The sequence below is a fragment of the Aspergillus steynii genome, assembly GCF_002849105.1.
Source record: "Aspergillus steynii IBT 23096 chromosome Unknown P170scaffold_4, whole genome shotgun sequence".
Classification (NCBI taxonomy): Eukaryota; Fungi; Ascomycota; class Eurotiomycetes; order Eurotiales; family Aspergillaceae; genus Aspergillus; species Aspergillus steynii.
In genome coordinates this window covers 3240161-3265981 of record NW_020194401.1, presented here as the reverse complement: position 1 = coordinate 3265981, position 25821 = coordinate 3240161, and the positions used below count along the sequence as shown (strand labels likewise).

At 54.7% G+C, this 25821-nt stretch overlaps 7 protein-coding genes across 7 annotated transcripts; 1 reads left to right on the top strand and 6 right to left on the bottom strand.

Moving 5' to 3' along the window:
* Window positions 1-169: 169 nt before the first annotated feature.
* Window positions 170-2622, bottom strand: P170DRAFT_190263 (transcription factor). Its single transcript, XM_024842701.1, has 2 exons — window positions 2184-2622; window positions 170-2124 (listed from the first exon to the last, which is right to left on the bottom strand). Exons 1-2 carry the CDS (start codon window positions 2493-2495, stop codon window positions 262-264), a joined length of 2175 nt encoding a protein of 724 aa, XP_024704937.1. The 5' UTR covers window positions 2496-2622; the 3' UTR covers window positions 170-261.
* A 581-nt stretch (window positions 2623-3203) lies between these two features.
* On the bottom strand, window positions 3204-5697 carry P170DRAFT_447269 (Zn(II)2Cys6 transcription factor; the record flags this gene model as incomplete). The annotated part of the gene is made up of 6 exons (XM_024850862.1): window positions 3204-3852; window positions 3952-4290; window positions 4339-4515; window positions 4580-4731; window positions 4790-5389; window positions 5581-5697. 6 exons carry the CDS (start codon window positions 5695-5697, stop codon window positions 3204-3206), a joined length of 2034 nt encoding a protein of 677 aa, XP_024704936.1.
* Window positions 5698-6785: 1088 nt separating this feature from the next.
* ugp1 (UTP glucose-1-phosphate uridylyltransferase) lies at window positions 6786-9505 on the bottom strand. Its single transcript, XM_024849312.1, has 2 exons — window positions 9014-9505; window positions 6786-8550 (listed from the first exon to the last, which is right to left on the bottom strand). The coding sequence occupies exons 1-2, from the start codon at window positions 9113-9115 to the stop codon at window positions 7087-7089; spliced, it is 1566 nt and encodes a 521-aa protein (XP_024704935.1). The 5' UTR covers window positions 9116-9505; the 3' UTR covers window positions 6786-7086.
* A 2615-nt stretch (window positions 9506-12120) lies between these two features.
* On the bottom strand, window positions 12121-17033 carry P170DRAFT_475926 (putative membrane bound C2 domain protein (vp115); the record flags this gene model as incomplete). Its single annotated transcript, XM_024853300.1, has 6 exons — window positions 12121-13613; window positions 13669-13809; window positions 13871-16306; window positions 16361-16613; window positions 16707-16769; window positions 16830-17033. 6 exons carry the CDS (start codon window positions 17031-17033, stop codon window positions 12121-12123), a joined length of 4590 nt encoding a protein of 1529 aa, XP_024704934.1.
* A 2790-nt stretch (window positions 17034-19823) lies between these two features.
* sti1 (Hsp90 cochaperone STI1) lies at window positions 19824-21725 on the bottom strand. Its single transcript, XM_024842700.1, has 2 exons — window positions 20220-21725; window positions 19824-20163 (listed from the first exon to the last, which is right to left on the bottom strand). Exons 1-2 carry the CDS (start codon window positions 21327-21329, stop codon window positions 20011-20013), a joined length of 1263 nt encoding a protein of 420 aa, XP_024704933.1. The 5' UTR covers window positions 21330-21725; the 3' UTR covers window positions 19824-20010.
* A 524-nt stretch (window positions 21726-22249) lies between these two features.
* P170DRAFT_437206 (RPC34 RNA polymerase subunit family protein) lies at window positions 22250-23895 on the top strand. The gene is made up of 2 exons (XM_024849311.1): window positions 22250-22685; window positions 22767-23895. The coding sequence occupies exons 1-2, from the start codon at window positions 22432-22434 to the stop codon at window positions 23572-23574; spliced, it is 1062 nt and encodes a 353-aa protein (XP_024704932.1). The 5' UTR covers window positions 22250-22431; the 3' UTR covers window positions 23575-23895.
* A 13-nt stretch (window positions 23896-23908) lies between these two features.
* Window positions 23909-25470, bottom strand: P170DRAFT_437205 (putative PHD finger domain protein). The gene has a single exon (XM_024849310.1). It carries the CDS (start codon window positions 25287-25289, stop codon window positions 24024-24026), a length of 1266 nt encoding a protein of 421 aa, XP_024704931.1. The 5' UTR covers window positions 25290-25470; the 3' UTR covers window positions 23909-24023.
* Between the last annotated feature and the right edge of the window lie 351 nt (window positions 25471-25821).

The following is a 25821-nucleotide window of genomic DNA, read 5'->3' as shown; positions in this document are numbered from 1 at the left end:
AAACAAGGCGCCAGACACATGTAGATAGATACAGAAGTCAGATGACAGTTTGTTCGGCGGGGTTTCGTAGACAGCCATATCTAGGGGACGAGATAGAACGACAAAGAAAGGTGAATCGCACGCTCGAAATACTAAACCAAGATAATCAATCAATTCTTACTGGCCAAAACTCCGGTTTTTTGTTTAAACGTCATCGCGTAATACTTAGCTTGCATTGAACACCAATTTCAAGAACCGAGAACCGCACCAAAGTACAGTAAATCAAATATCCAAGAAATCAAGTCCGATCTTCTCGCCACCAAGTATGTTGTCACTCGCTGGGGACAGGGTACTTCCATCGGGAAAGTCGCTGATGTCCAGTTCCAAAATCGGAGCGATTTGACGGAGGGCATTATCGACATTCAGAAAGGCCCGTCGAAAGGCCACGTTCTTCTCGCTCATCGTATATAGCCATCGGAAGGCCTTTCGAGTGGATGTGAGCATCATTGCTTTACTGATCGTCTGCGACGCCGTGAGAATTCGGTCGTCCTTTTCGACTCTCGGCCAACACATCAGACCAAGCAGAAGCGCGGTGGTTGCCTGCATGATGAAGTGGAGGGCGCTCCACCACGGCGTGATCCGGGCAAGCCAGATGATGTCGGGGTCATCGGGGAGGATGGAGATCAGGGAACAGGAGGCTCGCAGGCAGGTGAGGGCCATGTCGGTGCGGAAGCGGGTGCGGTGGGTCGGCCGGTCGGCGAGGTCGGCCTTCATGTTGGCGTGCGAGAGGCAGGGTCGGCAAAGACTGATTTTGGCGCTGTAGAACGAAAACGCAAGATAGACGCGCTCCCGCAGGAACGGACTGTTCTCGGGCATGAAGAGCCGCTCGCTGTGCCGCTCGGTGAATCGGTAGACCTCAGGGACCTTGGACAGCCAGGCCTCCAATATGGCGGCGTACTTCCGGATGCGCTGTTCAACCTGGCTGGGTCGATCCCGCAGTCCCTGGAGACTGTAGACCTTGTTGATGATGGCCTGCGTAATGGCGATGAGGTCCGCGATACAATGGAAAAGCAGCGACGGGCTAGGAGGGCAGATGGCCAGCCACTCGGCACTAGCTTGAGCTTCCTCCCGGCTCTGTAAGAGCGTCATCTTCAGACGACTCGCCCGCAGCGGCGTGTCCTGGAGGAGGCAGAGCGCCTCCGGACGGTGGAAATTATCCTCCTCGAACGGAACGGGCAGCGGGGTTGCAGTGAGGCACTCCCCGACGCAGGAGACCCGGCCCGTGATCGAGGCGAGGAGGTACTCAAAGATGTAGATGGCCCACCAAAGACGGCTCCGGGCTTCCTTCGCGGCATTCTGCGTCCGGTCATCCACAAAGCGAAGGTTGATCCCAAGCGACAAGGCCGATCGGAACGCCAAGCTGGACAGCCGGAAAGACCGGTTCACCTGGTCCAGAGACAGGAGGTAGAAAGCGGCCAGAGCTTCCACTTGGATTTGCTGGAGGTCGGCATGCTCAAAAAGCACGTTTCCACTCAAGGCCAGCTTTCGAGCCCGATTCAGGTACACCAGATCATCCATGTCCCCGGCATCTGAACTGTTGATCAGACGGAGATAACGACTTCCAATGGCGAAGATCAGATTCAGGATGGCGAGCCACGTCCGTGGCGGGTGCGACGGCTCCCGGTAGAATTTCTCATACTGGTCCGCGAATGTCTTGCGCCGAATCACCATAAAAGTGGGATAGACAGATTCCAAGTAGGCGCCGAAGAACCGGTCGGCCAGCTCCTTGGGCGGCAGCGCGTACGGGTCCACCGATTCCAGGATCGGGATGCTGAGATCGTCGAGATGGTAGCTCAGCATCGAGATCGAATAGCCTGGCTTGTGCACGGCCGACTGGCCGGAAGTAACTTGGTCTTGCTGCTCGACGTGCTCGGAAGACTGGATGCTGAGATTGGAAGCCTCGTCCACCAGTCTTTGCATCCACGAGACCTCGGAGTTCTTTCCGAAGAACCCCATCGCCACCGTCCTCTCATTCCGATTGAGGTCCTCTTCCACCAAGTCAATATTGTCCAGGGATCCGATCGATTCGGAGTCGTCGTCTGAGTCGGGGTATTCGTCGGTCGTGGGAAGAGGTTCGTTCGATGCCTACACCTGTTAGTCGGACGAAAGGTAATAGAATCACATGTAGCATTGTGGTGACATGCCTTTAAGGCCTTCCGGATCCGCCTGGCCATCGGAGCGTCGACCTGTCCCTCGAGATCTTCCAATAATTTCTCATAGCGATCTACTTTCTTCGCCAGAGCTCCCAGCAGTTTCTGGTCCCGCACCCGCTTGACATCCATGTAGGTACACCTGACGTCATGCTCCACGCACTGCCTGCAGGACGGCTTGTTCCCATCGCACTTGATTTTCCGCTGACGGCAGGGTTCGCAGGCCCTCGCCGACCGGCGTCGTTCAGACTGGCTGCTGAGACTTCGCGACCGTGGGATGGCCACCTTAGGCGCCGTGCCAGGCATATCTCGCGAGGACGACGATGTCGATGACCGGTTGGGTGGGAACGGCGGTCTTTTGTGGTAGTGAACAGGATGGGGGGGGAGTGTAGGGGTTGAACCCCATCGAATGTAGGGAGGCAGGTGTTCCGTGCCCCCAAGTCCAGTCGTGGCCCGGGGGGATCCCAGAAAAATCGGTGGGATCTATTTGAGGAGCGACGGAGTCGGTATTCGAGCTGTCCTCGTACGGATAATACCCAGTCGAGCCATCCATGGCATCGTTTATCGAGGGAAAGGGGACAGGCAGAAGGATTCTCTTCCTTGATACTTATTGACGAGCAAAAAGAGTATGTGTTTCGACAACTTGAAGTCGTGCCGATGAATGACGAAGGGAAGGGAAGGGAAAAGGGAAGGGAAGGAGGAGGTCCGGAGAGGATGAGCTGAGATCCCGTCTGTGATGTCATCCGAAATAGTATGCAAAAGCCTCGCGTGCTCGGACCACGGTACCACCATATCGATCGATCGCAGATTGGTCAACACCATCCATCAACGGTTGTTCATACAGGTTTTCACCCTTCCACCGAAAGGTCACGTTACGGTTTCGCCGTCCCTCTTTTTTCATGTGATATTGCAAAGAAGGGATTCGCATTCAATTTCGCGCCTTGGCGCGGTCGTGTAAAGGAAATGTACAGTCAAAAATTAAAATAGATCACAGGATCAAACCAAGTCTTCCTTTTACGAATCGCCTTGATGCGGTCTCTCGGGTGCGATTTCATCCTTTCCTAGACTTAGACTTTCATATCGGTCAAGCATGCTGGAGATGCTGTCGAGCTCCTCCCCGGGGGTTCCACGGTAGCGCTCGTCCGTATCCAGTTTCTCCAGTCCCTTGGTGTAGTCTTCCAGGGGGTTGAAGTGGGAGCTGCCCGCCGCATCGAACAACGCCTTCAGCGCTTCCGTCACGCCGGTTGACTCGTGGAGTCGCTGGCCTTGGCCTCGGGAGCGGGTGTTCTGTAGGAAGATGTGGAATAGATTCCTTCCCACGCGAGAGCGGCTGGCTATACTGTGGAAGGAGCTTGCCAGCATGAGAAAGTCCGGGTCCAGAACATCGAACGTGCCGTGCCTAAGCATGATGAACAAAGCCAGATTGATGGCATACAGTGCAAACTGATGCGCACGAGTCATCCCGTATTCCCAGCGATGTGGAAGGGCGAGAGCAGAGATATTCCGTGCTGCAGACAGAACAATCTCGTCGGCATTATACTTAGGAAACGGATTGAGGCCCGGCGGACTTTCGGGCGTCTGAGGAGCCTCCGATTCCAATCGCGATAAATCCTCTTTTGGCGTAAAGGTGAACATAGTAATGATCAATGTGTAATATCGCATCCTTGTAGCGTTGATGGTTAGTTTGGGACAATGAGATTTTCTGGACCGCTCCACGGCCCCGATCCGACTGCACAAAACCAGGATACAATCAAGAGCCTACCTGAGAAGAATGATATACGGCGGGGGCCTACACTCGGGGTCGAAGACCGCCGGCAGTGCGTCATGCCAACGACAGAGCCGCTCGTACATGATCTCCTTGATTCGACGTTGGTGCTCCGCCGAGGATGAGGTCCCGCTCACCGCGAAAAGACGTCGGGATATGTCTCGCGCGATTTCACATAGGTCGCACGACTCGTCAAAGTATTGACCAAGGTAAGCCGGCCGGGCGGATCGACGGGAGGGGTATGGATACCACATAGCTGAATCCTCCTCTGTATTGGGTCGCTCCACATTGACCTTGTCGATCAAACTTGGTCTCAGGAATGAGGCATGGATGACTCTATTTATAACATTAGTTTACTCCTCTTGGAGGGGAGGAAGCCCGTACGTATCGATATGGAAGAGACCCCAAGCCGTTCGTCGGACCGAGATATCCATGTCTTCAGGTATGTGACCAGGTTCCATTCGAAATATCTTCGGGCCAATAAGTCCAAGCGATTCGCCGGTCCATATGGCGAGGTGAAGCATCTTGTACCCCAGATCGTTATCTCCGGAGAGGGAATACCTGAATATGGGAGTCGAATGAGGATGAGAAGAACCGAAGATCGCGTTTCAGCGCAGTGACAAACCTTTCAAATAGCAAGAGGGTCCCCTGTAGGTACGCAAGACTAAGCTTGACTGGTTCCTCGTCCCTCAAACGTTCAGCTGCGGCGAGGAAATCGGCGCCTTTGGTCACAATGTCGCCTGGGTCGACGTATGCTTCGGTGTAGTCCGAGAAATACTAATCCCAAATCCATTAGGCTCGGAAAGGATCTCGATAGGGGAGAATCACGACTCACACAAGCATTGGCGAGCAGAGCATTGACAAGGAAGGGACTGCAGAACTGAGAGCCGGTGTTGCCCGAGATCATATGGGTCAAGAACACGTCCCGATCCAAAAAGGCATGCAAAGGGTAGTCCCACGTAAAGTACAAGGACACCAGATGGGATACAAGGTCTGGGTCCTCGGTGACAGTTGTCCACGGCTTCGCAGGGACCCTGATTGGCACTTCACCACACAGGTAATGGATATCCATGACCTGTGGGCGAAATGACGGTCCAGCTCCTTCAAGGTCAATAACCCGTCGGATCTCTTTCATTTTCTGGACAGTGAGAGGGGATTCCTTGTCCGCATCCACGAAATGAGCGAGCGTCTCATCAATGAAAGCGCGTATCTCTTCCGTGGAGGCATCGTTCCGGACAATCTCCAGCAGTCGGAACGCATAGGACTGGTTCTCCGCCTTCATCACCTTCAGCATGTCATTTAGCATGTCACGATGATAGCTCAGCTCGTCCGCCGTGCGTTTGGCCGCCACGCGGCGACGTTGATCCAACGTCTCGTCGAAAACGCATTGCCGATTAAAGGTTCGACAGTTGTCACAGGGGGCGGTACCGGAGCACTGTCATCAAAATATCTGTCAATCGGATGCTCCATTTTTGTTTTCTTCGCTCCAATAGGGGATGGGATAGGAAAGAAGGTTCAAGGGAGAGATGAAGTAAGAACATAAAAAGACTGCCACATATTCATGGGCAGGTAGAAGAGACCAGGACCCTAGGGTGCAAAGAGAGGTAGAAGTAAATAGAGGTGTACCTTTCGTTTGGACTTTTTACAGGCCAGACATGCCATGGACACCCGCTTCTTGCCCGGGTCACTGAACTTTCGATAGCTTTCGCCAGGGTCGCTATCCCCCATCGGAATGTCCGACATTCCGGAGGTGGGGGACGGACCCGGCGCCAGCTGGCGATGCTGAGAAATAAAATCACTCACGGCGATAGAACGCTCTGGGAACCATGCGATGACTCAGCCTTTGATAGGCTCGTCGCAAAAGGAACTCAGATTGGTCTTTCCAAAAAGTAAGCCTCCAAGACGACCGCAAAGCTTCCTTTATATATATAAGCCTTTGTGTCTCTAGCTCATCGCGGTGGAATATATGACCGTGGGTCGGGGACCCTTTCCTAATCTCCTGACCGATCCTTGCGGGTTCATCATGTCCAAACAGGGCCTTAGGCCATTGAAGGCGTGCGAGAGGTGCTGGGCAGTGGCGCCGTGAACCCATGTCCATTTGTAAGTGGCGTCGAACGTAGGAAATGCATCAGGCACACGTTGTTGTCAATACGAGGGGTATGAGTGGGAATGACTCGGATGCTTATCAAGCCGGTAATTGAAGTCCACCGGGGAGCAGTGAAGGGTAGAGATGGAGAGGTAGAGGTGAATCAGCGGCAGCACTCGTCCCGGAGGTCAGATCCGTCTCCATCGCCAAGCTATACGTGGATGAACAGGAAGGATAGTCAGGAGGTTCATCTTCCGGATTGAGCGCGACTGAGGTCGGAAAGAGGCTCATGTGGCGGACTTAGATTGCCAGACTTCGGCTGTGGTGAGCGATTAGTGCAAGCGACTGTCGCCGAGGAAAAGCCTCTAGACCGTGCCCTTAAAGCATAATTGGCCCTTCCGATTTCTGGTACAGTACACAGGCTGTGCATGTGTCAGGGCATCTTATTCATCAACCCGGGAGGGCTGGTCGTACTGGTGGTGTCCAATGGATCGGAATGATGGATCGATGATACCATACTCCGGATCATTCATCGTGGGAACTCATTCCCTTGGTGGTACGATGGAGGAAGACTTACTCTGGTCAGAAGTGGACGGTGATGATCAAAGAAAAGCGACAGATGGGTGGCGGACGGAGGAACTCTTCGCGGGTGTGACATGCAAGACAAAAGCAGCATCACGTGGCAGTGGCCTCTACACGGTATACTGGTATACACTACTGAAGACGATTATGGTTACTCGGTAGACTAACAAGTGCAAAAGAGGCTGGATTAAACTAGTTTCTTGTATTCCCACAACGAACATGTTGTCATGAAACATCTTCGAACACTAGAACTCGATCGCCAGATCCCATGATTGAATCGGATCCAAAAAAAATAACAGCCGGCGTTCTCGACCACCTCCAATGTCCTCTAACACGCTTCTATCAACCCATGCAAATGCCTCCATCCAGACAGGGAATCAATTAGGGCTGTGTAAAACAAACAAAAAAAGAAAGGGGGAATCGGTAGAAATGAAGAAAAGCGCAGAAGGGGAAGATCACGGCATCTAATGCTCCAGAATACGCAAGCTTCCCTGCACGACACAGTTCTCCAGCACGGAGCCCGGAGGCACGTCGATCGTGCTGCCCTCGGTCGCCACGATGATGACGGTACCCTTTAGCGTCACGTTGCGGCCGAGGTTCACGGCACCGGTGATGGTCAGATGATCGAGCTCGACGATGCGAGGAATGCTGCCGATGCGCTTCTGGAAGTCCGAGACCTTCTTGAAGTCCGAACCCAGCTTGATGACGGGGACACCGCCGAAACGGTTGGGGTCCATGACCAGCTGGCCGTGTTCCAGGCGGTACAGGTCGGACTTGACGAGCAGGAGATCGGAGCAGGTCTTGACGGGCAAGAAGCGGCGACGGGGCACGTTGACACCGTGGCCGTTCTTGAAGTGGCGGATAGCGGCACCCACGGCGGTTTCCAGCTGGTAGATGGCCTGGTCGGCATCGCCCTTCTTGTCGGCGGGGATGGACTTCTCGTTGGCGATGATCTCCATCTCCAGCTCGTTCTCCTCCACGACACGCTTGATGGCACGCAGGCTCATCCAGATGTTGTTGGTGTTGAAGTACTTGAACTTCTTGATGGACTTGAACTCGTTGACGTGCTCCTTGGGCACCTGGGCGATTTCCAGGAGACGGGCCTTGCCCTCGTAGTCGATGATGGTACCACCCTTGACATCGGCCTTGGTCTTGTCGGTCAACTCCATGATGTACTCGGACTCGGTGTCCACCATGTGCTGCAGGATGCGGAGATCCACAACGGCACCCAGGTTGTCCGCGTTGGACAGGAAGATGTACTCGACGCCGCGCTCCAGGAGCTTGTCGAGGGTACCGGAGTTGTAGAGCGACTCGAAGACGTCACCGTGACCGGGAGGGTACCAGTCCTGCAGGGGAGCGTCGTACGACTTGGGGGCGGGGAGGAGAGAGTCCTTGATGATACGGGGGTAGCGGGACTGGTTGAAGGTGATGATGTCGACGTTGTGGCCCTGGTACTTCTTGATGATGGACTGGGTGTCCTGGTCGGTGTTGAAGGAGTTCATGAGAACGAAGGGCACGTTCACGTTGAAGGTGCGGTTCAGGTGCTCGATCTGGCGCACCGACAGGTCCAGGAAGGACATGCCCTCACGGACCTCGATGACGGACTTGGGTCCGACGCAACCCATGGAGGTACCCAGACCACCGTTCAGCTTAACGACGGCCAGCTTGTTCAAGAATTCGACCGAGGCCTCGGCGCCGAGATCGGCGTAGTCGACGACCTGCGACGGCTGGGGAGGGGCGATGCGGTCCCAGTTGACCTCGTTGCCCTTGGCCTTATCGTTGAGGAATCTGCGGAAGAGGGCGAAGAAGTTGTCGGTCTCGGCCTCGAAACGCTTGCGCTCGTTGGTATCGGGGACCGACTCGGCGAGGGCGTTCAGGGCGTTGCGCATCTGCGAGGCAGCGACGCTGGTGGAAGCATTTTCAAATGCCTGGATGAGGGAAGACATTAGTGCGGGTCGCAGAGAGCAACGGTGAACGCGGTGGGAATATCTGGCATCAAGCGATGCGGGGAAACAGAAGACAGAAAGATAATACAGAAAACGGTGGCAACGTATCGCAATTCATCGCACTCTGGATCAGAGATGGGGCCATAAATAGATTGAGGAATTCCCGATCTCTTTATAAAGGCACAAAGCAACCATTTGCGAGATGGGGGAGGAATCCGAGAGGACCAGGATAGCAAAGCGGGGTTTGGGAGAAGTGCTCGATAGCAGGGAGATTCCATGGACGAGCAGTGAATTGCCGCCTTCCAACGGCGAGAGCCAGACAGAGTTCCCGCGTTGGCCACCAGCAACTCGAGAAACTTGCACCTCTCGACCGCTGCCGTCAGGGAATCTCCGAAATGATGGGAAGAGGAATGCAGCAGGCGTATCACCGAGTTGCGCAACTTACCATGTGAGACTGGGACTTTCCGTGGTGCTTGCCGAAGCCGCCAGCGTTGGAGGACTCGCTGGCGGGGGCGCGGAGGTGAGAGGGCAAGGCTTTGGAGGCCATTGTGTCTGATAATTGGAGGGGAAGCGATGAGAGAAAGCGGGAGCAGAGAGAAGTCAACACCACCGAGGTCGCTGGAGACAAAGGATGGCAAGTCAGCAACGGGAAGCTTAGGGAAGAAGCTTAACAGAAAAAGGGTTGTGGAGGAGGACAAGACAGGACGGCGGAACCGAGGAAACAGAAAAAAGCCAGCAACAACGAGCGTCAGAAGGACGGACACGACAGTCCATTTAAGCGGGGGCCCCCTCCTTCTCCCGCCGCCGCAGCAGCAGCAGAGGAGGGGTCTTGCTCGCAAGTTGCCACGACGCCGTCGATCGCAGCGGAAGGAGGGATGTCGACAAGCTGCCGTCATTGGCGCCCGTTGACGCCGACCATTGGTGCGACACAGAACAGGATGGGTGGGTGGATCAAGAGGTACGTACCTGAGGATGGAGATGGAGATGGAGGATGGTAGGTAGGTAGAAGAAGCAGACAGGTGGTGATGGGGGGAGGTTTATTTATTTGAGCTGGATTTATCCTTCTTGACCAAGTATTTTATTGGATTATTTTCTTTTTTCTGGTTTTATTTGATTCTGGTTATTAGTATTTTATTATTATTTTATTATTATTTTATTATTATTTTATTATTTTCCAAGTGGGCCCAATTTCCTCCTGGTGACAATACCGTCCGCCCCAAATACCCGCGCGTGGCGGGCTTTTGCGCGGCGGTGACGGCCCGTGACCATACGCCGGTCTGGCCGCGTTATTCTTAGCAGCACCGGTCGGCGGGGCGGGGCAGGTACTGGTGACCTCCTGTCGCAGCTTAAGTGGTCGAGCACCCAGGTACCGGTACATGCTGCATCGGAGTTGTACTCTGAACCCAGACAGAAACGAGAGCTCTAGCAATACCTATCTACAGAGTACATACTGCGTACAGACGGACAGACAGCAGGAGCAAGAAAAATGCAAAGCATCATCTGACAGCCGCGTTGGAAACGGCTGCCGTCTGGTTTTCTGCCAGGCTCGGAGACTTCTAGACCGGCCATGCCCCTTTTCAGGGTTCATTCATCTGAAAACGGGCCCACTGCCTCGTCACCGTTCCGTTCTCTATCCCAGCCCATCCATTTGATCTGCTTCTATTTGATTACCCTGCTCATCGCTGCAGCTCAAATACCGATGTTTTTCCAGACTCTTCTCGTTCTCCGTCAACTACGGAGTACCTGGTATCTACCTATGAGTTACCGTCTGGATCACCACAGATCCCGTGACTTCCCCGTGCCACGAAAACCTCGCCAACATATCTGGCGTCAACTAGTTTCCATACCTCGCTATCCTACTCCCACACCGTAGTACTCCTGAATTCCACCCTCGATCTGGGCTCTCGAATGGCTAGCTTCGCTGGCGGGAGTCTAGGTCCCCTGTCCTCCGGGAACCCTTCCGGACAGCTGGCGTTCCCCTCCCCCTCTCTGCAGACAGGGAGAGCTCTGCTAATTTTAGCCAATAATTTCCGGCCCCGTTGCCCCTGTTGGATTTTCTTAATTACGTCTTATACTCCGTAAATCTAATTGAGTTCTACTTGAACTTCCCTCCGGAGGTAACAGTATATGGAATTACGGAATGGTCTGAACGCTAGCGCTTCTCCTTTTCTTCTACGCATTCCACACTAACTTTCGTTCTATCCGATTTCCGACCAGTAAGCTTTATAAATTAGCCTCCTCGGAGTCGCTCTATAAATAATGCGCGTCCATTCCCGAAATCTAGTGTCTCGCTGTTTGGATCGGGTCACCATGCAATATAATTCCTGCCTGAAGGACACAGAAACAGGCACATGTGCATGCGTACAGACACCCCGCAGACTGACTGACTTGCAGACTTGACAACTGTCATTCATCGCTCGATCGATCGATCATCATCTCTCCATCTCTCCGTGGTAGGTAGTAAACCGTAAACTGGAAACACGAAACTCGACAACTCAATCCAAATACATAAGGGGAGGACTGGTAATAGGATAGTGATTAGCTCTCGCTAAGATGATCTCCCTTTTATAAAACTAAAACTATACATAGTACCTACCTACCATACTAGTACTATATCCCCTAGCTACTCCGTAAGTATATACCTCCGTATTACCTAACCCCTCCGACTAACCCCTCCGACTAACCCCTCCTGAAACCAACTGTCAAGTGGATCTATACTACACTATAGGTCGGTAGGGCAGACATACACGCAGTAGTTCATCTCGTTCCAAGTACCTTCCTTCTTTCCGGCCTTATCCTTACCCTTACCCTTACTACCCCTACTTACTCCGACTCCTAGTGTTAGTCCTCCGTACTCCGTAATCCAATCCATCCCCTTCCCCGAGACATAAGACATCCCACCTACCTATTCCATACATAAAACCATGTGCTATACATGTCCATATGTATATACCGAGTAAGTAAAAGTTCAATAGTTCGAACCAGCAAGCCCACCCAACGTACTGCGTACACCGCACCGCAGCCTCGGAAAACGGATAAGACCTGTCATTCAGCCTGCCCCTCGTCTGTCTAGTCTGGTGTCTAGAAGTTAGAACATGTCGAAAGTCTAACTGCCTACCTAGCCTATGGAACCAACCGACAAGCGGTGTACAATCCCCTCCATCCTATCCGGAGTCTGTGTTACCGGTTCGGCGTTGAGCTACCTACCCCCCTGGTTACATGCTAGTCACTATACCACCTAGGTCTACTCGTCCTACTTGTACGACTATACACCGCATGTTGAATAAAACCGGAGTCAATCATTGCATTGCATTTTGCCTCCCAGATCTGACCTGGCAGGTCTATCCAACTAGCCGCTACTACGCTAAAGCAAAAGCAATGATATCACGTCACATTGGTGCCCAAAGAAAATCGTGAGGGTAAAAACCAAATAAAATAAAGAACAGAGATGAGTAAAAGAACAGACCAGAGAGTAAAGGAGAAACAAGACCTGGCTGGACACAGACAGAATGAAATTCGTCATCAAGACATTAGACAATGGAGTGGTTACATCTAAGCGCCGCTCACGTTCCGCTTGCCAAGGAAACTGCGTCGGCCGGTCTTCTTCGAATCCGGACTGTCCATCAATTCGGATGCCGCATCCCCGTTGTTGGAGTGAGACGTCGACGGCCGCAGGTTCGATTCGGTGCCCGAGAAACTCGACCGAATCGACACCGTGCCGCTGCCGACCTTGACCGCTTTGTCCTGGCCGGCCACGGAGCCCTGGTCGTCCACGAAGAACAGCGTCTCGCCCAGCACGCTGTCCGAGCCAAAGGTGGAATGGTCCACCACCCGGATTTGATACTGCGCATCCGCCGTCGTGTTGTGCACCCGGCACGTCTCGTGCGACGCGTCGAACATCACCGGTGCCGTCCCGCTGGCCTTGTGCGCCTTGCTCTTGAGAACCTCCTTCGCCCCCTTGGGCCCGAGGGCCTTGACGAACACCCGCACGTTGGTCGACGGCGGGAAGTCACTGGCCGAGACCACCGTGATCGTGGCCGTGCCCGTCTCGCCCTTGCCGGAGCCGCCTCCGATTCCAAGTCGATCGCCGTAGTGCGACACCACGCTGCGCGAGCGCGCGTGCTGCAAGTTGTTGTTACTGATGGGGCTGGCGCTGGGCGGAGTGCTGCCGTCCACCGTCAGCGAAGGCGCCGCCGTGGGACTCGTCTCGGCCTGCGGGCTGTCTTCCGGCTCCTCGGTTTCATGGATGCTGGATGCATCGTCTCCGCGGAATCGAGACATGATGCCGTGCTTCAGGAACGAAGCGCCCTTGATGACATTGCCGCCAACAAATCCCACTCCCTTGACGGGGGCTCCCACAATCTTGCCGGGAGTGGCAAAGGTGCCGGAGAACGTAGAGGATCCCTGTCGGGACCGGATGACGTAGGCTGGCTTGAACAGCATCTTCAGACGGATGGCGCCGGACTTGCCGTCCAGGACCAACGACACCTCCTTGCTCTGGAACGGCGTCAGGACGCCGAGGTCGATCGGGGTTCCGCCCAGGTAGTCCGCCTTGTCGCCGAAGTCCCAGTCGTAAACATCGACCCGGAAGTCGGCGCCGATCTTGGACGTGATCGGGGCCTCGAAGAATTCGTTCCAGGCCGGATGCAGAGTCTTCTTCTGCACCTTGGTCTTGAAGACCTCCTTGTCGTTGAGACGGAACTTGCAGTACGGATCACTGAAGCCGTTGCGGTCGGCGGACGGAAGCTCGGCGGCGTCCAGGACATCCACCCGCAAAGTACCCATGTTGTTGATACTCTCGGTCGGGTCGAGCTTCATGGTCACCGGGATGTATCGAGCACTGACGGTGACCTTGCTGACTTCCCCATCGCTGGACCGGAGCGCAAGCTCGGTGGGGGTGTATAAGATGCGCTGGAGGGTCGTCAACGTATCGCCCGTCAACTTCGCCACGGTGTGTTCGTCGCTGTCGTCCTTGGCGCTGTTCTTGTCCACGATCCGGAGAGTGATCTTCGAAAACTCCAGTTCACGAACGAAAGCATCTCCAACTGCAGGCTGTTAGCTCAATTTTCTTGGTCTTCGGTCACAACGGGTCAAACATACTGTCTTCTATCTGGGCGGACTTGGAACGAAGCTTGGGGGACGAATAGGCCGCGAACATGTGGTCGTCCATCACCACTTCAACCTGCACATTGTGACGGGAAAGTTGAACTTCGTGGAACTTGAAGACCAAGAATCCGGATTCTGCGGGGAATTAGCAATTGTAGAAGTCTAGGCGCACGTGCCTTTGGGGAGAGGAGAGTACCGTAGCTGGAGAGTTCTTCGGCCGAGATGAAGGTTTTCGGGATGTCGAGTGACTTGATAGACATGACCTCCGAATCCTTGGATGTCGTCGGCTTGGAGACGCCCGATTCGAAGCTGCTGCGGCCCGGGGTGTTTGGCCCCGGGGTATTCGGCGGCAAGGGAGTGGGTGGCTGGGATGTACCGTTGGCCTTCTGGGATGCCTTGGAGTCCGTACTGGCGGTCTTGACGTGGCCATTGCGGCGCCGGGACTCGACGCTCTTTCTCGGGATCTCGTCATGTTCTCCGTCGCCGTTGAGGTCATCCATTCCCTCTTCCTCGGCGTCATCCTCGGGGTTGACAACCGGGATGGTGGGATAGAAGGCGACGGTGTAGAACAGTTTCCCCTTGACGGGACCTCTGCCGATGCGGAGGCCGCTCGAGATCAGCTGCTTCTCGTCGTCGACCTCGAATTCGCCCTGTTCATTCTCCCGGACGTAGTCAGCCGCCGAGATCTCCACCGATCCCAGCGACCGGTCGCTGTTGATGCTTTCCTCATCCATGACTTCGAGGGTGAGCTTCTCGCGGGGGCTGTGGATGGGCACGTAAGCCACCTCGTCCCAGTCAGGGTTCAGGTTGTTCCTGAACGTCACCGTCCGGGCCTTCATGTATCCAGAAAGCAGCACCCGAACGTACGGGTCAGACTTGCCCATCTTCTCCAGGTTGCGCAGGTCCTCGGCGCGCTGGAAGTGGAAGCGCATGACACCGATGGGATCCACATAGCCAGAACTGCCGGAGATGCCACCCAGGGCGACGGGCTTCCATTGAAACGTGAGCTTGGCGCGACCCGTCTTGGCTCCATGCAGATGGAACCAGTCCTTGCCCTGCTCCATCATCTTGAGCATGTCGTTCATCTTGATCTGGTAGGTGCCCAGGATCGGGTCTCGCGCAAGATCCCGGTCATCCTTGATGACCAGGCCCAGGCGAGCGCTCTTCCGGTCGGTGACGAGGAATTCCTTGGACGCGTTCTGGAAGATCGGGTTGTTGGTACGCTTCAGCTTCTTGGTGATGTGGATTTCCTTGCCGTTCAGCAGGAGAACTCCGTAGGGGTTCAGCTGTCCAACGATACTCTTGGTGCCGTCCAGATCCTTGGCTTGCTCCACGGTGAAGCGAGCAATACCCGTGTTCAGCTCTGGGGGCGGCTCGCTCTCGCCGTCCTCCATCTTTCTTCCCCCGAGGACCGGGAAGAATCGGATATCCGCGTGGATGGAACCGCGAGACCGGCCGCTGGCCATGACCTCCAGGAACATGCCCTCGTGCTCGGGCTCCTCCTCGAGCCGGTCCAAGGCGAACGTTGCCGTACCCAGCTCCTTATCCTTTCGGAACTCGTTCCAATCAAACGGTTGGATGGTCAAGGAATCCGAGAACGAGGTGATGATAACGTAGATCGTTTCGTTCCATCGCGGGCTGTCCGTGTCATAGATGGTCTTGGTCCGGCCGAGCTCGGTACGGCTGTTCAAAGACACGACGGCATACGGGTCGGGCGTGCCCGAGAACTTGTCGGGGTTCTTGAGTTGACGCGCCCCGTGGAGGGTCACGGCAACCACACCGATGGCTTGGTCGACGGGGTTTCCAGCCAGCATCTTAGCGATCTCGATGGGGAAGACGTTGGGGGCGTACATCATCGGACCCAGGTTGTTGTGGATCTGGTCCTTGATAAAAGACTCCAGACCGGGGATGAAGTTGATATCGAAACCTAGGTGATCACCACCCAGGGGCTTGCAAACGTAGTCGATCTCCGGGCGCTCCATGAAGCAGACGTCCACACGCTCGATGTGGGGGAAGGGGACCTGCAGCTTCATCTTGACTCGCATGAGGCCGCTACACGCCATGTCCTCCACGATCACATCCAAGCCCTTGCTCACGACACCCTTACCCAGGCGAACCTCCAAGACCACCTTGGGGTTGATCTTGTTTTTCAGCTGGCGCGCCGTCAGATCCATGACATCGTTGGGAGTGAAGCTGAATTTCCAGTCCATGATGATGGTGTCCACCTCGGTCTTCGGGTACGTCTTGACGTGCTCCAACCGCGGAGGCTTGGTACCGAGAACGAAGGTCTTCAGGCGAAGACTGTCCAACATGGCGGGCGTCGAGGTGCTGAGCACCTGGTCCACGGAGTTGATGATGGTGTCGCACAGGACCGGCGCGTAGATGGGCCAGAATTTGACCAGGAAACTGTTGATCCATTCCAGACTCTCGGTGTCGGTCTCCAAGCGCTGCTTGGCCATTTCACGGTTGATGTCATCGCGGAAATTGCGCCGAACTCGCCGGATGGACGTGCGGTAGTACGTGCTACAGGCGGCCATGACGAGGAAGATCCAGCCGAGACCACCGCCGAGCACGGCGACAACCCACGAGGCCAGACAGGCGAACACGATGACCCCGGCATTGTGATACCAATCTACCGACGGTTAGCATCCGACACCCTGCCCGAAAATTCGCATGGTCCACATACCCCCAAAGAACTTGTCGTCCAATTTGCCTTCCAGGAAATCCTGGTGATCGAGCAGCGTTCCTTCGGCTTCTTCTTCCTCGGTCGGAACCTGCACGAACTGCGGTGCCCAGCCCGTTCGGTCCCGCGCCCATCGCATGTCTTCATTCATCCCACCCTCTTCCGTTGCCCCGTCGGAGGATTCTTTGGAGTCTTTTTCGATTTCATTCGCGGTTTTGGGCGGGGGTAGATCGTAGTCGTCGGGGGTACCGTCATTCTAGAATGATCACATCGACAGGTTAGGAAACCGCAATTCACCAGCAGCCTTAACACCCCAGGAGTTGCCAGGCACCGCCCTCAGAGTACATACCTTATCTGTGATAATTGCCATGCCTTTCGGCTTCTTGTCGCGATGAAACCCGGGTGGTACCCGCTTCGGAGCGAAAACACGAGGTTAGCCAACTCCCCCCAACCCGGCGTGAGCAACACTTACAGCTTCGGCGGCGGCAGCCTTTTCTTCGGGGGAGGCATTCGGATCGAATTGGTAGGCGGGCATGCCAGCCTTCCGGGTTTCTTCGACCAGCACCTGCTCAGCGGCCTCGGCAGCTTTGGGATCTTGAGGGGCCTCTTCGGCCGCCTCAATGGCACCCTGTTGCCTCAATTCCCGTTTGTAATCTTCTACTTCGAGCGACGCCATGGCTGTCTTCGGGGGGGGTGACCAGCCTGAGGTGAGGAAGATCACCAGCTACAAGAACCCCAGGCGAGAGAATCTAGAAGGTGGTCTGGTCAGATCTTAGGCGGTGACGTGGACGGGTGTGTCTCGGAGTCAATGGCCAGGGCGGAAACAAGAGGGGGATAGAAATGGAATGGAAAGGACAATGGAAGAGCTACAAAGGGAATGGGGCGACAGGGCTGGAGGGGAAAAGGCAAAAGCAGTTCGGAAATGAGTTGGCGCTTAGTCGAGTATAGTTAAGATGGTTGCCTTCGGAGTCTCCGCAGTGGGGAGAGGTGGCTGGTTGAGGATTGAGGGTACAAACATCATCACCGGGAGAGGGGAAAAGGAGACGGGAAGAAAAAAAAAAATAGGAAAAACAGGAAAGAGGGGGTCCCTTTTGTTCAGCTTCTTACCGGATGACGAGACAGAGAGAAGGTCGGGGTGACGGCCGCACACTGGGAATTGGCAGCTCAATGGATGAAGCCACTTGCGTCAAGCGGACTCCGTGGCTGGTGAGAGGAGGGAGAGGACGGAGGACGGAGATGAAGTCGGGATGGCACGAAGGGTTGGAAGAGAAGGAAAGGAACAGAGAGCGGGAGAGAGAAACTGAGAAAAGAAGTCCAAGTGGCGCGTTCCAGTCACAAAAGAAAAGAAGGGGAATTAATTGCAGATGAGGAAAAGGACGAGGAAGAGCGAAAAGATCGGCTCCGGTCGTGACGTAAATCGGCGGATGGAGCCCAGCCAGAAAAAGAAAAGAAAAAGAGAAAAAAAAAAGGAACCGGAAGTCGATCCATCGGCGTGGAGTTAATATTTAATTCAGCTCCACCGGGGCATCGTCGATGAATTCTCCTGCGTCCGATAGAATGGCCGGGACGGAGGATCAGGGAGGTGTACGAGGATGTGTCGCATTTCCCTATTGATTTGAGGATAACATGCCATATTCTCTGGACTCCTCTGGACTCCTACAAAACCGGGAACAAATAGTGCCGACAATCCTGGCATTTCATCTGCGATCTCTGCACCGCCACCGGATCTGGCCGCGCCACATCCAGGGCCCCATTCCGTATTACGAAGTATAATCTGACCATCTCATAGAATATATAATATAATATAATCGTAATTAACTAGTCAATAGTTCCTCTCCGTACCTCGGTAGTATTTGGTTTGTCCCTCTCCTATTCGGCCATCCCTGGAGGCTCCTCTAGTCCCCCACTAGTCCGTCTCGTTAGTCTTTAGCCCGATGGAGTCGTTCCTTAGGTTTCTTTTTCCTCGCCCCTGTCCTGGTCCTCGGAACTGCCAGTTCCTCCTTCTCATTTGTCAATCCCCCAGACTATCGCCTCCTAGTCCGTCCGTCCGTCGTGATCACGTTGCATGCAGAGTTGCATTTTCATCGGTTCGCGCCCTCCTCAAAGTACGCAGCCGTACTGCGGACATCGTAAGTACAGTGTTTATTCCGTCTGCTTTTCAGGTCCCTCGGTTCGTCTGTCTGGACACGTGGCGTGCAGGGAAGGGCTGAGCTGGTCTTAGGATTACGGATCTGAGGCTTGGTTCCGGTAGGTAGATATATTTCCATGAACTGCTGTGTGTATTACAGGTAGAAGTGGTTCGCAGCAGCCTACACCCAGGCTGAGTAGATTATATATAGAATGGACAATGACAATGACAACAACAAACACAATCACAGCCTACTACATAGATATATAGTCATCATGTCACCGCTTGATTTAACCTTCAGCCTTCAGCCCTCAGAGTTCAGCCGTCAAAGCTCCGCCCACTCCAGGATTTAATATTTATTAGCTTTCCTCACCGGCTTAACTTTCTTTTGGGATTCTCTCTCGTCAAGCATTCTGATAGGTAGAGAAAAAAAAAATAATAAATAAAACAAAAAACCAACCACGTATTTCCTCTCCGAGCTGAGCGCTCTGTTCTACGGCCCATCGCACGCGAACTGCCCGATCTACAGATCCCCCACGACCAGTTAACTACTTGTAGTAATCGCAAACACCCCAGCCACCTTTTCTTCCAGTTCTTGTTGCTGTCGCCACGGGATCTGATTCTAAATACCACCTAGGTGGGTTCTATCATCTATGCTAGTTGAATCAATCCCTGTCTCGATTAGATTTAGATCCTAGCAAGTCCCTGCCGGGATATCTGCCCTACGAACGGGTCTAGTCTAGTCCATCCCATCACATCTTATCCTTCTCTCAAACCCAACCCAAGACGACTATCTGCCACTCCGTAGTCTCTGTACACACCACGTAAACCAAACCAACAGCGAAAAGCTCCGAAATAACTCCGTCACCCAAATCCGACGGAGTACTCTAAACCCTGGCGCCATCCTTGCGCGGTCCTCGTCCACGGTTCACGGTGGATCTCACAGGAGAGGTAAGATTGAGGAACAGATCCAACAAAGGCTCAAAGCCTACCTCCTCCGTCAGGAAAAGCAGCGCCGCTGGTGAAGGGAAGGAAGGATCTGGTTCGGCGTGGGTCCTACCGCAGATTGGTCTGGGATCTGAGACTTGGCCAGTTAGCCTACCCTGTGCGACGGAGTACGTAGATAGGGTAGACTGAAGACGTGGGTGTACGTATGCGGACTCCACTTCGGATTATCATTTCCTGGACGCCGTCCGGTGCGCTTGGTGGTCCAATGGAAATTTTGCAGGTCGATCCGTCGTGATGATATCTACTGGCGTCACGCTGCGGATGCCAGCCACAGAATTGTGTGGGTTGGTCAGCGGTCTAATACTAACTAACCCTCGTTAACTCCATTCGGCAGTGTAGTCGAGATAAACTCGATTGCGGTGGATAGATTGACAAATATATAACCGGTATTGAATGCTATAACATTAAACTAATGAAACACGAGCATGCATCATTTCGCGAACTACTTTTTGAAACCAGATTGTTGCTGTCATCTCAATTCATTCATTTCCATCGTGTCCCTCGATGTCCTCCGAATTTACCGTCCCAGACGAATGACTCCCGCCGCCATCAGCTTCTGGATCTTCATCCGCACCTGAGGGTTCTTCATGTGCTCCTGCAGAGCCGCCGGGTCGCTCTTGGCCTGTTGCAGGATGCTCTGCATAACAGGGTCTTGCAGAATAGCCATGATCTGTCGGATTATTAGACCTATTTATTCCTGGGAAAAAGAGGGGGGGATCATCTTACATCAGGGTCATTCTGGATGCGCTCCATGGTCTGCTGCTCCGTCTCGCCCGCACGAGCGCTGAATTGAGAATCCAGGCACTTCTGCTGCTGCTGCTCGATTTCACGGGCAAACGATCCGTCGTCGTGCTCCGAGGCTTCGGTGCAGACGTCCAGAGCCTTGTTGTACTCCTTCATGGCCATCAGAGCCGACGCCTTGCGCATGTACGCACGGATGAACTTGCTGTCACGGCTGATCGCCTCGTCGCAGTCTTGAACGGCCTGGGGGAACGCCATGAGCTTGACGAGAGCAGCGGCGCGGTTGGAGAAGCCTCGGGGGTCCTGGGGAGCCCGCTTGGTCATCTCGGTGAACGCGTCGACGGCGCCGGGCCAGTCACCCTCCTGGAACTTCTTCTGACCGAGCTCACGAGCCTTCTCGGCCTCGCCAGAGTCGATGTAGGACTCCTTCTCCGCCGTAGCCTTGGCCTTCTCGGCGACGCGGAGCTTGGAGAGGGCGTCGGGGGTGCGGTGCTCGGTGAGAGACTTGTTGTAGTACTCAATGGCCTGCGTCAGATCGCCCATCTTGTCATACGCGGTACCAATTCGGGCGAACGACTTGGCAAGGACCTTGAAGTCGGCGCGCAGTTCGCGGCCCTCCTCCACGGCCTTCTGGCAGGTCTCAATGGTGCCCTGCAGGTCACCCTTCTCGAACTTCGCGGCTCCAAGGTTGTTCAGGTAGGTGACGTCCTTGTGCAGCTCCCAGGCCTTGTTGTAGTGCTCAATGGCCTCGTCGAACTGCTTCTTCTTGTAGAAGTCGTTACCGATCTTCTTCTCGGCATCTCCGGCCTCCTGCGCCTTCTTCTTGGCGATCGCTTCCTCATCTTCGGGCTCGGGCTCGGGCTCGGGGGCAGGCTCAGGGGCCTTCTTGGGTTGCGACGGGCGGATATCGGGCATTTCCTCGTCCTCGGCCTCCGTGGCTCCGGAGGGACCACCGGCGGCACCAGCAGCCTCAGGAGGAGCGCCAAAGCTCATATCGATGCCGAGCAACACACTCATCACCTGCAGGAAGCGGGGATCCTGGAGCTCGGCTCCGACGCTGTTCGGGTTCTGCTGGATGCGCTGCAGTTTCTGCATGAACTCGCCATCGGCCAGAAGAGACGAGGTCTTGGGGTTGCTGGCGAGTTTCTGGAAAAGCTGAGGGTCGTTGAAGATTCCGCCGAGTCCGCCCGTGGGGTCGCCGGTGACGCCGTCACCCTTGGCTTCGGCATCAATGGCTCTCTTGACGGCGTTCAGACCGGACTTGGCCTGCTCGTTACCGGGCTCGTACTTCAGGGCTTCCTCGTAAGCATCGTGCGCGGACACTGCGAACGCCGTTAGTCAAAGGTACCGCCGAACCACCTCCGATTCCCACCAGTGTAAGACATACGTAGATCTCCAAGGCCGCGAGCGGCGGCTCCCTTACGGCTCCAGCCCTTGGACCAGTCGGGCTTAATTTCCGTGGCCTTGTCGGCGTCCTCGAGGGCCTTCTGGTACTCGGACTGCGCGGCATAGACAGCCGATCGGTTGGAGTACAGGATGTGGTTCTGGGGTTCGATTGCAATGGCCTGAGTGAACTTCTCACTGCGAGAGCGTCAGCAGGTTGTCCTTCAGATGAGCGACCGCCCAGGAGTCACCCCCGACAAAAGCGGGGTATGGAGCGAAAAGAAAGAAGATCTTCTTACACAGCGGTGCCGTAGTCCTTAGCGGAAAAGGCCTTGTTGCCTTCGGCTTTCAAAGCGTCAGCCATGGTGTAAGGTGTGGGTGAGGGAGAGGTATGGGGTGGAGAGATGAAAGACGGGAAGAGAAAAGAAACAAGACGCAGGCAGCATCACCGGCGGGCTAATGAAGCTCTGGCCGGCAGCTTCTCGAAATTTCCGGGAGAAACGACGAGCCTGAGTGCCTGAGGCATCAGGCATTCAGGCGCCGAGGCCGTCACAGCTCCGCCAGACGCTAAACCCTTCCGGGCGCACTGGAAAAAAGCCGCCAAAAACATCTTCTTTTCCATCCGTCACAAAGTCCACAACCTGCGCATCATCCTTTCCCTCGTGCGCCCCTTCTTGGCCCGGAGGAATATCGCTTGGCTATTCCAGAGTCGCTGTCTGAACCTCGAATTGGGATGCTGCTCTGAACATGCTTTTTCATAGGCCCTTTCGGTGACTGTGTTCCTACTTGACGACCTGGTTTCCTCGTCCTGATAATGGCCTCCGCGGGATCGTCCGGCGGCTCTGTCAATGAGCTCGCCGCTAAGCTCTACGAAGCGTGTCTGGCCAAGTTCCCTCCTGATCATCTCTTCAACCAGCAAGAATTGCTGGGCCTGGGCATCTTTCCCAAGTCCGACCTTGCGCTTCTCCTCCAATGCACCCAGTCGCTGGTGGACCAAAAGCTGTTCCGGCTGCTGCAGAAAAATGACCGCCTGGCCTGGAAGATCATCTCGCGCGAAGATGCTGAAAAGTATGCCTGGCCTTGATTTTGCGACTCTGCCCGTCAACCAGTTCCTGTGCGATGCTAATATTTTACCCCTCCCCACTTCAGACTTCAAAATCTGAGCCCCGACGAGAGTTTGGTCTACAATGTGATTCACTCGACCGGCCGCTCTGGTATCTGGGTCCGCGCGATTCAAAACCGTACAAACCTGCACAAGTCCATCCTCGATCGCTGCCTCAAGTCGCTCGAAGGGAAAAACTACATCAAAAGCGTCCACAATGTCAAGTTTCCCAGCCGGAAGATGTACATGCTGGCGGGCCTGGCCCCCAGCGAGGATGTCACCGGTGGTGCCTGGTTTACGGACGGCGTGCTGGACGAGAACTTCATCACCACGGTGGCGGGGTATATCGAGTATACCGTGAGTCGGAAAAGCTGGTTCGAAATTGCGTCGGCAGACGGACGAGGCAAGCGCATCAAAACCGCCGACGGAAGCGCATCGATGAAACAAGACCCGGGCCAGAAAGAATACATCCCCTTCCCGGCGGGCTACCAAGGCTATCCCACCGTCGCGATGATCACCTCTGCCGTCAACGAGAGTGGCATCACGCCCGTGCGGCTGGGCGAGGAGAGTATCCTGCAGCTCCTCGACATGCTCTGCTTCGACAATAAGCTGGTCGCCCTGAACAATGGCGAAGTCTACCGATCGGTCAAAAGCCCCGAGGCCGTAAAACAATCGCAGGCCCGGAAACCCGCCGGGGACGACGATGCCGCGTCCGATCGGCTGGTGCAGAACGGCATGACAGAAGCCCCTTGCGGCCATTGCCCCGTTTTCAAACTCTGCGCCCCCGGAGGCGCCGTGAGCCCGGAAAGCTGTGAATACTTTGATCCGTGGTTGGAGAAGGCGCTTGGATTCTGATTCTGAGCACCGAGTCTTGCTGCCTCCCCCGTCCTCCTTCCTCTTTCCTCTCATCATCACCTTTTCTTTCCTCTTTCTTATAGTCGATGTACTATGTGCGCATCAGCGCCAGGTCATGTTTTGCTTTGCATAGCGGTGGCGTTTTCATGTCTCTTGTCGAACTTGGGATTGGTCTTCTCAAGAGTATGGACATTTCACGAAGTTTAGAAAACCTCAGTGGCATCTAGGGATGGGTTTGGGTTTCAAAAAAGTGGAAAAAGTCGGTGCATCACGTCTTAGCCTACTCTTAATCTACTTGCATAGATAGGGAACGAGCTTTTCAGATATTAAAACATGCCAAGCCATCGGATTCCTTGGATAGGAGGTAGTAATATATTCCATAATGCCCATTCCGATAATGCCCCAAACTCCTATGCGCTAAGTCCATAAGATACAAATCACGGGTATAATCAATTGTTCAGTTTTGCAGAGCACTGCGGGCAGTACCACTTCCCAACAGGCTCCCTGGTCAGGCCCACGCATTTCCAGTGGAACCACTCAAACTCGCAGTCCTCGTTGTCGCAAGCAACCATGTCCCCGTGGCTGACGCTGCGGCACGTACAGTAGACTTTGGTGTCTTCGTTGCCTTCGTCCTCTTCCTCGTCGTCCATGTCATCGTCCCCTCGTCGGTCCCCGCTGGCGTTCTCGGAATCCGACATGTCGGCACTGCTGAGGAGGGAGTCGTCTTCGTCGTCGTCACCACCGGCCGCGGACGGGGACTTCTTGGTGCTGCTGATCTTGAGACGGCCGCTGGCGCTGGAGGAGCGCTTTGCTGGTTTCCCGTGCAGTCCGGATGCCTTGATCTTCTTCAGCTGTTGATGAGGCGCGACCTTTTTGGTCAGAGCCTTCTTGATGGAACCGGTTGCGCGTGGACCAGCACTGCCGGCGCGGCTAGACGCTGGGGTTCCCCCTTTGGGTGTACCAGGACCTAGAGACGATTGTCGGAGGTTCGATGATGCGGCGGGAAGGGTTCCGAGGGATGGGTTGAGACGTCGGCGTTTGTTTTCTACGGCGCCTGCGGACGACTCGCGCTGGCGTTGTTGGAAATGGGTTGTCCCAGCGGCCGGGGTGGCTGGCGCGGAGCTTCTTGCGTGGTTTGGAGAGCCGAGCGTGGTGACACCCGTTGAACGAGCCAGGGATTGATTGAGTCTTTGGGTTGCGCCAATTATGACATTCGCATTTCCAGAGGTTGGGTTCAGAGGGGAGCTGTAGTTTGTGGAGTCGAGGGTGGAATCGCTGAGGAAGATCTTCGGAGGATCGCGATACTGGTCTTTATTGTTGAAAACGGATGGGATGGGAGGATCGTTGGACAAGACGCCATCGTTCTGCAAGTCGCGGATTTTGACATCTAGTTTCTTGATCTGCCGATCTAGCAGAGTACATGCTTTGTCGCTGAGTTGGATCTTCTCGTCCTGCAGCAGCTGCGACTTTTCTAGATTCTGTAATATCGTTTTCCCATATTGTTCTTCCTTCGGGTTCGGTGCCAAGCTGCCATTCAGTTTGATGAATTTCTGGATACTGTTATCGCGAGAGTTGATCATAGTGCGACAGTCCTGGATAATCTTGTCCTTGGCCTGGATCTCCTCCATCAAGTGGTTGATTTCCGCGGGTAAATTCGCTACATCGTGAACAAACTGCTCGAGTACCGAAGCACAGTCTTCGGAGCCGTGCGACATATTTCGTTATTCGTCGATTTGCGACGATATTGGGTTCCGCTAGGGTTGCGCCTCGGGCGCAGGAAGTGATGCGGGTTAGAGGTCACGGATCTGCTAGTAATGAGGTCGGTAGATGGACTGTCAGGAGTCGGCGTAAGCAGTTTGAAATTATATTGTGACAAGGCACATCGATGAGGAAGTGTGTCAGCGATGGCTGGCAGAAGGTGGATTGAAGGCCGGCGATGGCGATGCGGATCGAATCGCGCGCGGATTAAACCTGTTCCGTTCCACTCGTCAGCCACACAGCGCCACTTTAGTGCACCGCCACATACTGCACATGCTTACAAACAGGAGGGGCATTCTAGCCTGAAACCTCAGGCTGCCAACTAGTTGCTGAATCTCTTTGCGATAGCTGGTGTTACACGAGAGCTGGGTATCCCAAATCAAGATATATAACAGATCACAGGTCTGACTGATACATAGATTGTTTAACTAGTAGAACTTGACTGGGTCACGAAAGATGATCATTGCCTGCATTAGATCCCCGGAAGTA